Source organism: Ursus maritimus, unplaced genomic scaffold, assembly GCF_017311325.1.
Source record: "Ursus maritimus isolate PB19 unplaced genomic scaffold, ASM1731132v1 scaffold_53, whole genome shotgun sequence".
NCBI classification, from domain to species: Eukaryota; Metazoa; Chordata; class Mammalia; order Carnivora; family Ursidae; genus Ursus; species Ursus maritimus.
Window position 1 is genome coordinate 97,049 of NW_024426697.1, and position 16,765 is coordinate 113,813.

A 16,765-nucleotide genomic window follows, 5' to 3' on the forward strand; every position below is an offset into this window, starting at 1 on the left:
AAAATTGCATTCCTCTCAAAGATGTAAAGGAGAAATGACTCAATGCATCCGACTGAAAGGAAGGATGAAGAGGCTTAAAACCTGAAGCTTCTAATACTATTTGTCTTTATATCATTTATTCTGCAGTCATACGGACATTCTCACTTTCTTTAAACAGCTTACTGTGAACCCTGTTCCATTTTTTACTTTCCACTAAAACTAAACTCTGTGGGTATTTACTCTTAGTGTCTGACAGCAACTGATGTTTGCCAAACACGTTGGTTGTTATCCCTGGAAACACAGTAGACCGCTTTTTTTTTTTTTCCATATTTCTATACCGTTAGGTGTGACTATGTACCCTAGTTAACAGAATGGCTGTGGTAGTGATGTGCACCATTTCTAGACCCGGCCTGTAAAACACCTAATATGTGATTCACCATCCCTTTTGTCCCCACCTACCAGCCAGATGCCAGGGTTACATGACTTTGTAAGCTTCACATTGGTGATGAATGCAGTTGATTTTCCATCTCAGCTATAGTCTCCATCCAAAGACAGGCAGTCACAGCAAATTTGATAAAGCTTCTCCTCTGCCCCACCTCAACTCAGTTGTCACCAGATTTGACAGGTAAAGTCTTACAGAACTATCCCTGTCACTTAGTTAAGGGGACCACATACACAGTTACCTCTATTTTGGCTAAATGGGTGCAATTATGACCCATGCTAAAGTATCGTTAAAAGTAAGTACTGTTAAATTTAATGGTGTGAATGTTATGTCCTGATCTTGGCATCATCCTCCTCAGACACCCATAAATTCAAATCCAGGCCAGAACAACCACATGAGGAAAATAGTACTAAACATAATATACACAGAGTTGTGAAGTTATACTACTACCCACCTCTCTTTCACCTCTCCTGGTCCCATAAACCTTTCCAGCTAAGTGCCCATACTACTTCTTCTCACCTTCACTGTGGGGAAACAATTATTTAAAAAAAATTCTAGGGGCGCCTGGGTGGCTCAGTCGTTAAGCGTCTGCCTTTGGCTCAGGGCGTGATCCCAGCGTTGTGGGATCGAGCCCCACATCAGGCTCCTCTGCTGGAAGCCTGCTTCTTCCTCTCCCACTCCCCCTGCTTGTGTTCCCTCTCTCACTGGCTGTTTCTCTCTGTCAAATTAATAAATAAAAAAAAATCTTAAAAAAAAATTCTAGACTTTTGTCACATTTTTGGAATAACTAGTGTTCAAACTGCCCTTTCCAATTTTCAAGGAGTCTATTGCATTGAGGGCATTATGGAATATAATACGTCTCTATATTTTGTTTTTATTGACCCTTTATGTACATTGGTAGGAGTAAAGTATGTAACTGTATCAGAAGGAATATATTCAAGATCTCTACAAGGGATTGTGCACATGGATGTGGTCCCTCAAGCTTTTGCAGATCCCCTAAGCTTAACTGAGGGAGTAAATTTAGCCCTCTGTACAAAGCTTTGCCATTCAAATCACAATCCTCACTATATTTGGAACTCTTACAAGCTAGGATAAATTGAATAAATCTGATTGAGCATTTTAAAATGTGCATGTTGATGTAAAGTGGCTTTCTCACACATTACAATTGATATTTCACTAGTAATTCTTTAGCGACATCCTAATAATGGAGCTTTTTTTTCACCTTACTCTTTGAAAACTTGTTGCTCTGAAGGTCTGTCATTAATTAATCCCTTTTAAGGGGATTTCACCAGGTCACTTCTTCCTTTCTGCTACCATGCACCCTGCCTGTTGGGTCCTCAGTCACAGCTTTGATCCAGGACTATTTAGGCCAGGCTGTCACCGCTCTGCACTCCACACCCTGGGGCCTAAAATGCAGCTATGACTAGACTGCACTGCTCTATGCCCAGCCCACTGAGGCTCTACTGCACCCTCCCTGGAAGTGGAAACACTGACCTCACCTAGCGGACAGCTTCACACTCATTTGGAGTTGCCAGTCTTTTCCCACCAAAGCCAGTTTGAAAAGGCTGCAAGAGGCAACTGCTCCCTCAAATCTGTAGACATCACTGCAAAGCCATGATGTTTCATAAAAACATGAAAAGACAAAGTAATATGACACCATCAGGGGAGCACAATATTTTTCCAGTAGCTAAGACCAAACAGATGGAAATCTAGGAGTTATGTGAAATAGAATTCAAAATAATTATTTTAAAGGGGATGAATAAGTTGTGAGGATCTAAGTACAGCATGGATAATAATTAATAATACCATATTATACACTTGGAATTGGCTAAGAGATCTTAAGCGTTCTCACCACAAAATAAAAAAATATTTTTTTTCACCATAAGGTGATGGCTATGTTAATTAACTTGACTGCTTTTCATCTCACAATGTTTATGTGTATTAAATCATTACATACAATTTTATCTGCCAATTATTCCTAAAAAATCAGAAGAAAAACAGACACATATATAGAAAAAATAATCAATAAATAATAAAATTGAAATAGAAAGGACCATGAAATATAAAAACACAAGAATCATAAAACTCTGGGAGGTATTTCTGAAAACTATCAACAGTAATCATTTTGCCTTTTCTTTATTAAAATCTTTTTTCTTTTTTTATCTGAATAGTTATATTTACACTAAGCATTCATTACACATTTTACAGGATTAATAAATTAGAAAAATTGTCCTTATCATCTTACAAGTACTTAAAATGATGTTGGAATAAAAGAAAAGAAAGTTCCCTTTGGCCTTGTAATCTGGTACTTATTATTGCATACCTTGCCAACACTGATGTTAACATTATTTGTATCTGTGTCTCGCAGGACATTTTCCCCAGTTCTGTTTGTTCCACTCTATATTCCCAGAGTCTTACACAAGAGATTCATTAGTAATGTTTAGGTCATAACCACCAAGGACATATGTGTTTATTTCACTTAATTGAAAATTGGGTCAATTTTGTTAATTTAGAAATATTTCCCTGTGCTAGAAATATCAGAATATCAATTTTTACAGAAACAGAGATCCTTATCTACCCATTTAAACTATCATAAGCTTTGTAGTTAACAGGGTAAAGAAAATATTTCCTGGGCTCACAAGGAGGCAGGCTTCTTGCTGAAAAACTCTTCATCTTATGTAGATGGTGGACCACTTAGTGAAAACTGCAATTGCTGAGCTCTCTGTGTAAGTCTGAAATCACAGAATGAGCAATCAGGGCCCACCCACCCATCTCCATGACAAGACATTCCTGGATGACTTTTTTCACCCTTTGCAACTTTAGGGTTCAGTAAACATCTGAGATCATGACTATCAGAAAAGGGGTTTTTTTTGGCTTTTTTTTTTTCCTTTTTGAACTCTAGAATGGTGTTTTCTCTGAGGAAAGCATCTAAAACAAAAAATGGATATCATGTGTTATTTTAATAATTAGTGAAAGTTTCAACAACCATTAATGAAGTGTGACTTTTCAGTATGAATGACAAATATGATAGTCACTGAAAACCTGTTTTATGTATCAATATAATGCAGTTCATCTCCATGCCATGGAATTTGGCGGACACTCCTAAGCATCCTTTGCCACAATCTCACCCTCACTTTAAACAAGAACTATGCAAAAATATAAAAATAAAAAATAAACAAAAACTATGCATAAAATGTGTATATTTTATCTCCATTGAGAGATTTATTTGCTGACATTTTGTCAGTGGGTGACCCTGCTCGCAGTCATTTACATTTTAATGTTAACTATTTTTAATCTCTGTATCTTAATATCAATGTCAATTTCATGACAGTGTTCTTAATAATGTGAAATATTAACAGCTGGGAGAAGATGGTGGTAATTTTTAGGAAAAGATACCATCCTCAGTACACGCAGCTGAAAGAGGTGCCTTGGGATGAGTTACTTTTCTGGAACTGTGGTGTTGGGAATTGAGGGGATGTGTCTGGGCTGCAGATACAGTTCCTGTCTCTACCACCATTGGAAATGCTGTGGTGGCCCTTATCCTGGTATTGAGGTGCGGAGGTTAACAATGACCTGTTCTTACTCTCATTTTGCTTTTCTTATTCTTTAGGATAAACTAGGGGACAAGATACAAAATGGAAGCAGATATCTGCCCTTTCTAATTATAAGAAGAAAACCTTTTAAAGCAACCAAGTGAAATTCCATGTAGCCATCTAATGAGGTCTCTAAAGCAAATGCCTTTTAAATCAGCAATGTGGGAAAATGACAAAGTATGCAACGATTGAAGATAGGGAATACTTGAGATAGCTGCTATGTAAGTAATAAGATTAGAGAAAGGACCAAATATATAATATTAATTAACCCAAAGAATTTCAGATAATTGAATCACTATGCTGTACATCTGAAACTAATGTTATATTAAGGTCAACTATACTCAAATAAAAAAAATTTTAATCAATAAATAAGGGGCTCTTGGGTGACTCATTCAGTGTCCAACTCAATTTCAGCTCAGTTCAGGAATTCATGGTCGTGGGATCAAGCCCCCCATGGGGATTTGCACTCAGCGGAGAGTCTGCTTGAGATTCTCTCTCTCTCTATCTTCCCTTACCCCAGCTTGCACTCTCTCTTTATTCTTCTCTCTCAACATACATAAATCCTTAACATTTTAAATAAATAAATATATAATAAATAAATAAATACATACATACATACTTTATTCTTTAATAAAACGCTAACCATCATCTAAGCTTTCAGCAAGTTATCATCTTTATTCTGGTGGAGGGTGTTGATAGCTGCTAACTGATGGGGTGGTGGTTGCTGATGGTGGGAGTGACTGTCACAATGCCTTAAAATAAGACAACAATGAAGTTTGCCACATCAGTTAATTCCTTTCACAAACAGTTCTCTGTTGCATGTGATGCTATTTGATAGCACTTTACCCACAGTATAACTTTCAAAAGTTGAGTCATGAACCATGAGAGACTGTGGACTCTGGGAAAAAAACTGAGGGCCTCAGAGGGGAAGAGGGGTGGGGGACTGGATTAGGCCAGTGATGGATATTAAGGAGGTCACATATTGCATGGTGCACTGGGTGTTATACGCAAACAATGAATCATGGAACATTGCATCAAAAACTGGGGATGTACTGTATGGTCACTAATGTAACAAAATAAAAATTAAAAAAGAAAGTTGAGTCAGTCCTCTCAAACTCTGCCACTGCTTATCAACTAAGTTTATGTAAGATTCCAAACCCTTTGTTATCATTTCAACCACCTTCACAGCATCTTTACCAAGAGTTGATGCCATCTCAAGTGACCAGTTACTCTGCTCATCCATAAGAAGCACCTTTTCATCCATTGAGGTTTTATCATGAGCTTGTAGCAACTTAGTTACATCTTCAGGATCCACTTCTAATTCTTGTTCTCTTGCTATTTCCACCACAACTCAGGTACTTCCTCCACTGAAGTCTCATATGCCTCAAAGACATACATAAGGACTAGAATCAACTTTATCCAAACTCCTATTCATGTTGATATTTTGACCTCTTTCCATCAATCACAAATGTTCTTAATGGCATTTGGAAGGGTGAATCCTTTTCAGAATGTTTTCAATTTGCCCAGATCCATCAGAAGAATCATTTTCTATGATAGTTTAAGCCTTAGGAGATGTATTTTTAAATAATAAGACTTGAAAGCTAAAACTACGCTGTGATCTGTGTATGCATAATGGATGTTGTGTTAGCAGGCATGAAAACAACATTAATCTTATTGTAAATCTCCATCAGAGCTCTTGAGTGACCAGATGCATTGTCAATGAGCAGTAATATTTTGAAAGGATTCTTTTTTTCTGAGCATTAGGTCTCAAAAGTAGGTTTAAAATATTCAGTAAACCATGTTGTGAACACGTGTGCTATATCATCCAGGCTTTGTTGTTCCTTTTCTCGAGCACAGGTAGAGTAGATTGAATAATTGCTAAGGGTCCTAAGATTTTCAGAACGGTCAATGAGCACTGGCTTCAACTTCCAGTCACCAGCTGCATTAACCCCTCACAAAAGAGAGTCAGCCTGTCCTTTGAAGCTTTGAAGCCAGACATTGGCTTCTCCTCTCTACTCATGAAAACCCTACACAGCATCTTCTTAGAAATATAAGGCTGTTTCATCTACACTGACAGTCTGTTCTTTACTGTAGCCACCTTCATTAATGATCTGAGGTAGATCCTCTGGATAACTTGCTGCAGCTTCTATGTCATCACTTCCTGCTTCACCTTGTACTTCTATGTTATGGAGATGGCTTCTTTCTGAAACCTCATGAACCAGCCTCTGCTAGCTTCCAACCTTTCTCTTCAGCTCTCTCAGGCTTCACAGAATAAAAGACAATTAGGGATAGAGAGATGCTCCTACCTACATAACTATCAGGACCATTCTCAAGAAGTTATTACAAAATATCTTTATAAAAAATATGAAAAATGTAGCCCATGCAAAAATAAATGTACTTAATCTTCGAATATGAAGACTAATGTTAGAGGACTACAGATAACATCTTGAATAAGAATTTATAATTAAGATAGAAATAATACAGCCTTTCTTAGGGGAAAAACAGGCCAGCACTAAAATATATATTGATATTGAAATACCAATTATAAAGGAAGCTCTATTTTGCACAATGATGAGAACAAATTCCAGAAAAATTCACTCAAAAAATGTATGAAACCCAGGTTATATAGTGATTAGAAATCAGTAGTGTAAAATATAAAAGATGAAAAAAAGTATGAACCTAGGCATTAGTTTTCAAGGAAAAATCTTCGTACTCTTAGTGATTATATTCTTCATGACTTTTCATATTTCATATGTCCTCTATGTACAAACATATGGAATACTCTTATCTTTTTTATTTCTAGATTCTGGTTTATTCTAGAAAAGTTGTTTTCCCTGGATTTTTTTTTCACTCTAGAAAATTTTTTTTTTAATTTTTAGTTTTTTGCTGGCACTTTAGATAAATCTTATCCATCCTTCAGAGCTCAGCAATAACTGTCATTGCCTTGGGAAATCTTTCTTTGGCCACTTCCCAAATCTATGCCTAAGGAGATAGCCAACTTTTCTTCCCATTTCCCCATACCTTTCATCCCACTTTTCCACATCCTGCTTGTTTAGCCTTGTTTATTCCTCTGTGTACAAGAAAAGCCTCTTTTCTCTAACCCTCAAGACACTTGCAAATCTTATGGTTACAATATTCTTCCTATTGCAATAGTTGCCCCTTATTGCAGTACGCTCTCAACCCCTCTTGCAATAATCTTTTTGAATACAGTCTCTCCTTCCTAAGTCCAGATTTGTTTTGTTTTGTTTATGACAATGTACAATAGTATGGATCCTTTCTGAGTTTACCGCTTGTTTAACCCTATAAGAGAATAAGCATAACTATCCTCCAAACAATACTTGAGTCGTTATTGCACCAATTAGTAACAGCTATACTGTCTTATGAGTTCTGAAGAAAAAGAATAACAAACCTTAGTCATAGAGGATTGTATAGATCAGCATTAGTGATGTTAAGTGGAATTTTATCAGAGATATTCTACTCCCCCCAGAAATCTAATCACTCCTCCTGCTTTCAGGGGAACAAAGGGAGATCAGGGTGTCTCCTCACCACCTTGCTTTCCTCTATGTACCTAACAGGATTTTCATTCAGCACCTTGCATAGACACCATGAAATACAACCGTATGATGATGAAAACTAGAGGACAACCGCTAGAGTCAGGGATCCCTAATTTCATTCCAAGCTTCACCACTTCCCAGATGCACCACATTACACAAATTGCACGACTCTAGTCCTTTGATTTCTGATCTGAACTGATAACAATTATAGCTGTGGCACAGAACTGTAAGATATGAGATAATGCTTCTGAAGAGCTTCCTCCTGTCAGAAGAGCCTTCCTAGGAGCTTAGAGCAACAAAGTGGTATGAGCCATACCTCCCCATACCCTTCCCTGGGGGCAGTGAGACCCAGCAGTGGGTAATCATCCATCAGTCCCTACTCAGGCAATGAGGCTATGTGAGTCACTGCCCTTCTTTCACTGGGAAGGTGTCAGTGGGGCTGAGAAGGGACCTGAAATTCCACTCATCAGCAGTAAGGCAGTAGGACTCAGTGCACCAATTTTACCAGGTTGGTATTGGTATTCACAGGGCTCAATGTGAAACTGAGCATGAACACCCACCCAGCCCTCACACTACACCTCAACGAGAGAACTGCCTGCTAAAAAAAAAAAAAAAAAAAAAAAAATTAAATGGATCCAGAGTCTTATAATACAATACCTAGTATGTCCAAGATATACAAAAATCACTTAGACCAACAACCAGGAAAATCACAACACAAATAGGAAGAGGCAACAAATATTAACATTGAGATGAACCAGATGTGGATTTATCTGACATGAATTTTTTAAAAGTAATCATAAAATTACCTCAAAAAGCAATAACAAATTCTCTGGAAACAAACACAAAAAATAAAAAATCTCAGCAAAGAAATAGAGGGTTTTTAAATCACATTTAAGTACAGTATTATAAATAAATAACCAACGTGAAAAACTTGCTGGATGGGCTTAAACTAGAGGGGCGATCACAGAGGAGAGAATCACAGATCTTGCGCACAGACTGATAAAACTTTTCCATCCAAAAAATAGGAAGAAAATACAGAAAAATAAGTGAAAAGAGTCTCAGGGGCCTTCAGGACAAAAACAAAACAGGTAATATCCCTATAATCAGATTTCTAAGACAGGAGAATGAGTGTGGAGCTGAAAGAGTATTTGAAGAAATAAGGCTGGAAACTTCCCCAAATTGGCAAAAGACATTATACCATCATTACACGCGGAATTACTGCATAGACATTCTCAAAAGAATACTAAGATTTCATTGCCAACAAATCTCCCTTAAAAAATGTTCCTATGGGTGCCTGGGTGGCACAGTTGGTTAAGCATCTCACTCTCGATTTTGGCTCAGGTCATGATCTCAAGGCTGTGAGATCAAGCCCCATGTGGGGCTCAGTGCTGGGCATGATGCCTGCTTAAAATACTCTTTCCCTCTCCCTTTGCCCCTCCCCCACTGCATGCAGTCTCTCTAAAAAAAAAAAAAAAAAAAAAGAATGTTCACAGATAGACAAAACCAGAAAATTTGTAGCTAACAGCACTGCCCTACAAGAAACACTAAAAGCATAACTTTGGGTTGAAATGATAAGATACTAGCCAAAAACCTAAATCCACAGAAAGAAATGAAGAGCACCAATAATGGTAAAAATACAAAAGGAAAAAAAAAGGGCAGTGTAAGCTATGTCTCTTTTTGATTCTTTTCTATCTTATTTAAGAAAATTGCATTAAGCAATAATGAAATTGCACTGTAAAACTTACTCTACATAAAGATGTAATCTGTAGGACAATAATAGTACCAAGGCAAGATGACGGAACAGAGTAGCTTTGAGCAGTTTTGCATACTATTGAAATTAATTTGGTTTATTGGAATGAGATTGCTAAAAGTTAACATGCTCATTGAAATTCCCCGGATGACAACTAAGAAAATAACTCTGACACATATAGTTAGTGAAATAAGAGAATTTAAAGTGAATAATAGAAAAAAATATTTATTTTTTAAACTTTTTATTCAAATTCCAGTTTGTTAACAAACAGTGTAATATCAGTTTCAGGTGTACAATATAGTGATTTGACACTTCCATACAACACCCAGTGCTCATCACAACTACACGCGTTAATCCCCATCACCTATTTAACCTGTCTCCCATTCACATCCCCTCTGGTAACTATCAGTTTCTTGCTTTGCCTCTCTCTTTTTTTCCCCCATGCTTGTTTGTTTTGTTTCTTAAATTTGACATACGAGTAAAATCATATCCTATTTGTCTTTCTCTATTTTGCTTAGCATAATACTCTCTATTTCTATTCATGTCATTGCAAAAGGCAAGATTTCATTCTTTTTAATGGCTGATCATCAGAGAAATACGAATCAAAACTGCAATGAGATATCACCTGTCACCTTATGTCATTAAGGAATTGCAACTCAAAACAACAGTGAGATGTTACTACACACCCTACAAGAATGGCTAAACTTAAAGACTCGTCATGCTAAGGGTTGCCATTAATGTGAAGCAACTGGAACAGATAAAGGGAACATAAAATACTAAGAAATTTGGAAAAGTTTGACAGATCCTTTAAAAGTTAAATGTACACCTAACTTATAAACTAACCAACCACCCCACTTCATCTCGAAGTATATACCCAAGAGAAAGGAAAGCATAATTCTACACAAATCTGTTACACAATTGCTCCTGACAGCTTTATTTGTAATAGCCACAAACTGGAAAGACCCGAGAGATCCATCAACATTGAAATACTTCTCAGAAGTAAGAAGGAATGAACTACTGACACAGATAAAAACAGGGATTATTCTTAAATTCGTGCTCAGTAAAAGAAACCAAACAAAAGAGAGAGAGAGACAATCTTGCATTACTGGATTTATTTAAACTTCGACAAGAAAACAAATGAATCTGTACTGACAGACAACTTATCCGTGGTTGCCTAAGAAACGGAGCAATACAGAAAGAGAAGGCACAGGGGAAAACAAGGATGTGCAAGAACACTTCTGGGGGTAGTGGCCATGTTCGCGCTTGACTCCGCTCATGTTTTTACTGGAGTGTACAGATGTCAAAACATATCAAGTTGTACACTTTAGATTTGTGCAGTTTATTGTATGTTTAGATTCCTTCAATAAAGCTATGAAGAAAGATAAGAAAAGGAACTAAATAACCTGGTCCTCCTGTCTCCAAGGACACTGGAGCCAAAGCACCTTTGTTAGTCATTTGCTTTTACCAAATTAAATTACTCCAAAGATTCATTAGTGACTTTTCAGAGTAAATCACCAAGGACCTTTTTTTATTCATTTGTTTGGCAGGTAGAGCAAACTAAGAAGAAAAAAAAAAGTCAAGGTTGGTATCTGTTCCTGTCCAGAGATATTGAAATACAATCTGTTTCAAAGGAGGTGAGAGTTTCTGGCACGGCACTGCTCTGAAGACCATTTTTCCCCTTTCAAATGTCAAATTGTACAGGCTAATGTTTCTTCGGCCTTTCATGAAAAAGCCAATCCAGTTTGTTGGACAGAGCAACCTGAGTGTTCCTGCATGTTCAGAGGACCTGCGAGAGTAACTGTGGATGTGTGAGCAAAAATGAAAAGAAGTTCCCACGAAAACTTCATCAAACCTACCATTTCAACTAAGTGCTTTTAAGAATTACTATATTTAAACAATGTAAAGAAATTTGATTGTCTTACAAAAAAGTAAGTATGATAAGTTTTGCAACATTAGTAACATTTCCCTTTGTGAAATTTTGGCCGTTTTTTTCTCTGAGAAAAAAAGATTTCACCTGCCTGTATTAAAATCAGATATATGAATTATAACTTATATATTTATTTTATAAAGCCTCCAAAAGTATATATGAGATGTTTCAATAGTAAAGAGGTGAACATATAAAGAAGAATCCTAGTATAAGAAGTATCCAGAAATAGCATCAGCTATACCACCAACCCCGAATTGTAAATAAAAATACCCACTGTGTGTGTGTTTGTGTGTGTGTGTGTGTATTTCTCCCTTCATCACTCAAAAGTCTTGCTGAGGAAACATCACTCATTAGAAATCTTTGTCTCCTTTCATATATTTATTGAAAGATAACCAGAAATCAACTGGTTATATGTCACTGCCAGTTAGTTTATTAAATTCCATCTTAAAATACTGTGTAAAATCTATAAGAAAAAAATGTTTTGAACACTGAGTAATGCCCATAATATGCTGAGCTGAGTAAGGTTACATAATGATGTATACAGAGCCTGAGAGAAAAGGGAAAGGATGAGAGAGAAGTAGGTAGACGGCAGCAATCATTCTCCACTGCTTCTGAATTCAATCTAATACATATGTTGAATATGTCTCCAAATGCCCTGCAGGTGTTCTAGTTTTCAGGCAAACCATGAGCCTAGGTCAGCATTTCTTTCTGGGGCTGGTGACTATCAGCCTGTGGATTTAACAGTATGTAATGGAAAACCACCACCAGGTGTCTCTTTTCCTACCTCAGTATGAATAAAATATCCAGAAAAAGCATCAGCTATACCTTCGACCTCAAATTGTAAAATAAAAGCAAAAGCATAACTTTAATGATGTGATGGTTTTTTAAAAATGAAGAATAATTGTTTACAAAGAAATAAATTGTAGTTCCAGAGGAATTGTTTTCACTCACTGATATAAGATTATAAGCATTGAAACACTGATTAAAAGTTGAAAACATTCAAGCCCCCACTTTAGTAATTACTTCTTGATACCTGAGAAGATTACTGTGGAGCAGCTTTTGACATAAGCTCAGCATCAAAAAACTCATGATCTCCAGATTTAACATTGCATTAATGGCTAAGAATGACGATGGAAAAACAGTATCAATAAAAATATATTTATTTTTTTGAAAAACTAAGGAAGGAAGAGAGGCAGTTATAACTTTAGTCACAATTCTAAAGACCACCTTACAATGTGACTTAATTAATAAAAATTGTCTTCTTTAAGAAAACCACAAAGTTTTCTAGTTTGTCAGAGAAACAGAAAATAAATAAGCATATTAAGTATCAGAGCAATATAAGTCCAAATATGAAGAAATAGCTTTGTCTGTGTATGCTGGTAAATTTGGGATATCTAAACTTTTTCAGAAAATATTCTCTAGACATTGACAATATATGTGGAACTGTGCTAGATGTCATTGCTGTCACAGTGAGGAAGACATAATCCCAACATATTCTCCCCTGAACATTAACATAGTGGCACGTTTTGTTATGCAAGCACAGGAGTGGGCATGTAGGCTAAATAACCAAAAGAATTGCAGAAAACTTGGGAAGTGGTGTTTCAACCGGAATCAATGATAATTAGGTTTACTCTGTTAAGTTGGGGAATATGTGACAAAGTCTCTAAAAGAAGTGTTTACTATAATGCCTGGCACAGAACGCACATTAACGAATGGAACCTGTTAGTGCACAGGAAAAGAGGCGAGGGTGCATACCAAGTGGAAATCATGAATTCTGTTTTAGCCGCATTGAAATGGTCATGCATGTGATTTGTACAATTAGATATGTTTGCTCAGAGGTTCAATAAAAAGTAGGTACGTTTGATGGTTAATTCAATATGTTAGTCAGAAACAATCCATTTCTAAAAACAGAAATGTAGTATTCATTAAGTTATAGATATTATACAAAATTGTAGGAATTGTAAAGAAAACAGTGAGAGTATATAGTCAGAAGTGAAGAGAAATAAATAGGTCCAAGAACTGAAACCAGACAAAAGGATAACATGAGAAAAAAATCATGCACATAACTTTTAAGTTAATTTACTGAAGGATTTCATAAACATAAATACAAGAAAATTCTATTTAAAATAAGCTTGCACATTATTGGAGAAATGTAGAAAGTAATCAAGATTGATAGAGAAATTTGGAAGGAAGAGAAATGGGGGGAAGTTTATATATAGTCTTATGTGTAAGGTTTAGCATTGTTGATGAAAGAAAATGCATTTATCCAAAAATACACAAACAAAGACAAAGAAAAAAATCTTATAAAACAAAACCAGACTCCACGTTCTGGTCAAGACTCTAGAATCAGTTCAGATTATATATCATATATTATCATTTGGACAAGGACCAAACTGTTAACCAATAGCATAATTTTAATGATGTCGGTTTTTTTTTTTTTTAACTTAGTTCTGAACAGTTAAGAATTTGGGGGAGCCAAATTACATTTTCAATACACATGAAATCATACCACATCAGCAGATAATTTAATCACATCCATACTGTGATTTAAAAAATATGCAAACTGGTGCAGCCTCTCTGGAAAACAGTACAGAGGTTCCTCAAAAAGTTAAAAATAGAACTACCCTGTGATCCAGCAATTGCACTAGGTGTCTAACCAAAGGATACAAAATACTGATTTGAAGGAGCACATGCATCCCAATGTTTATGCCAGCATTATCAACAATAGCCAAATCATGGAAAGAGTCCAAATGTCCACCAACTGATGACTGGGTAAAGAAGAGTGGTTTATACATACAATGGAATATTACTCAGCCATCAAAATAGAACAGAATCTGGCCATTTGCAATGATGTGGATGGAGCCAGAGTGTATCATGCTAAGCGAAATAAGTCAGTCAGAGAAAGACAAATATCATGGGATTTCCCTCATATGTGAAATTTAAGAAACAAAACAGATGAACATAGAGGAAAGAAAAAAAAAAGAGAGAGAAAAGCAAACCAAGAAACAGACTCTTAGCTGTAGAGAACAAACTGACGGTTGCTGGAGGGATGTGGTTAGGGGATAGGCTAAATGGGTGATGGGTATTAGGAAGGCACTTGCTGTTATGAGCACCAGGTGTTATATGAATGTGATGAGTCACTAAATCGTACTTCTGAAACTAATATTACACTATTTGTTAACTAACTGGAATTTTAATAAAAACTTGGAACAAACAAAAATATATATAAAGTAATAAGTTAATATAATATCATATGGAAATATAGTGATGATAGGGCTGATTAAATTAGATTTTGTACATTCTTTCCAAAGATTTTGTACAGTCAATAGAATCTATGCAAAATAATCTCTCTGAATTATCAGGCATGTAGATTGGACAGAAGACATCAGTGATGAGAAACGGTACAATAACAGCATTCATTCTGCTGGGACTGACAGATGACCCTGAGCTGCAAGTTCTGATTTTTATCTTTCTATTTCTCACCTACATGCTGAGTGTAACTGGAAACCTGACCATCATCACACTCACTTTTGTGGATCCCCACCTTAAAACACCCATGTACCTTTTTTTACAAAATTTCTCCTTCTTGGAGATCTCATTCACAACTGCCTGTATTCCCAGATATTTGTATAGCATAGCAACAGGTGACAGAGTCATTACCTATAAAGCTTGTGTCATCCAAGTGTTTTTTACGGACCTCTGTGGAGTATCGGAGTTTTTTCTGTTGGCCGCCATGTCCTATGACCGCTACGTGGCCATCTGCAAACCATTGCGTTATGTAACCATCATGAGCAGCAGCGTCTGCAGGAGTCATATTTTTTGCTCTTGGTTGGCTGGGTTGTTGGTCATAATCTCCCCACTTAGTCTGGGGCTAAATCTGAAATTTTGTGACTTGAATTTTATTGATCACTTTCTCTGTGATGCTTCTCCCCTCCTAAAGATCTCATGTTCAGACACATGGCTCATGGAACAAACTGTTTTCATCTGTGCTGTGCTGACCCTCATTCTGACCCTTATGTGTGTAGGTCTATCTTATACTTATATTATCAAAACAATTTTAGGATTTCCATCTGTCCAGCAAAGAAAAAAGGCCTTTTCCACCTGTTCTTCCCACATGATTGTGGTTTCCATCACCTACGGCACATGCATGTTCATCTATATGAATCCGACAGCAAAGAAAGAAGTGACCATTAACAAAGTGGTTTCACTGCTCGTTTCTTCCATTTCACCTACATTAAATCCATTTATTTATACACTGAGAAATAAGCAAGTAAAAAAAGCCTTCAGTGACTCAATCAAAAGAACTGTAGCATTCTTAAAGAAGTAAAATAAAATAGCAGTCAATAAATGAAGTTAAATAAAAGGTGAATGGCTGCTAAACATTTCTACCGATGCTTATAATTTTCTTTATCCTTTAACAATCTATATTTCAGTTATATTTCTTAGTTCCTCTTTCAATTTACTTACATTGCACCTTAATCAACTTATTTCTTTCCATGGTTCTTACTCAACTTCTTGTGGAAGACGTCTCAGTAAAGAAAATGAAAGTGTATGTCTCATAAACTCATTTGTAGATAAATATAATGCCATGTAACTAAATCTTATGCTATAATAAAACTGTTTTTTAGTCTTCCCTAAAACTGATAGCATGATACTGCTGATAACTGCACTTGACCGTGCATAAAATACTACAATAATTCAAGTGAGAATGGAAATTTTATAATAAAATAGTGAATAAAATGAATGAGGGCTTGATATAATAATGCAAGGATCAACTGAGACAGAAGATAGTAGCATTCCTAATATTATAGGGAAATACATTAAAAATAAAAAAAAAATCCTGAGTAAAATCTCACAAATATTCTTTTGAATATATAGCTAAGAGTAAAGGTTAAAATGTGTGCAATCACAACATATCAGACTACAGAATAATCAGAAATGAAGATAAATAACCACACTTATGACTGTGGATTCCCAGGAAAGCCAAGAAAGGAGGATGGAGAAGGGCAGTAACCCCTGGGGGTTACAGGAGCTTGGGTTAAATATCCATATGGAGAAGGGAGATGAAGTGTCAGGGTTTAAGTGGTGAAAACACCCAAAACTGACAAAATAGCACAAAGTCAAGATTTTAAAAGTGTGATTTAGAAGAAAAGTGCCCACTTTTATGAAAACGCAACAATTTTCTCTAAGAAATTTCTCTGTCTCTTCTTTATATGAACTATGGATAAGGAGTTGGGGACTGTTATGTTTCTCTAACTAAAAGAGATCATTTACAGTCCAAATTCTACAAAAGATAATCTACTAATACCATATATAAAGAATTAAACAGTGAATCCAGTGATAACTCCTCGGAATTTAAGAAATACATCTTCATCAAAATAGATACACTTCATAACAGCTAATGAAAAGCTATACACAGACGTAATCAAAGAATTATTCATTATTTTCAGAAGTAAACAGAACACAACATTTTATTTGCTCATCGTAACATTTTAAAATTATAAAATTAATTGTGAGTAT

At 36.0% G+C, this 16,765-nt stretch overlaps 1 protein-coding gene across 1 annotated transcript; it reads left to right on the top strand.

Annotated features, from left to right (window-relative positions):
• Positions 1-14,636: 14,636 nt before the first annotated feature.
• Positions 14,637-15,572, top strand: LOC103656568 (olfactory receptor 6C2-like). The gene has a single exon (XM_008683985.2). It carries the CDS (start codon positions 14,637-14,639, stop codon positions 15,570-15,572), a length of 936 nt encoding a protein of 311 aa, XP_008682207.2.
• Positions 15,573-16,765: the final 1,193 nt, after the last annotated feature.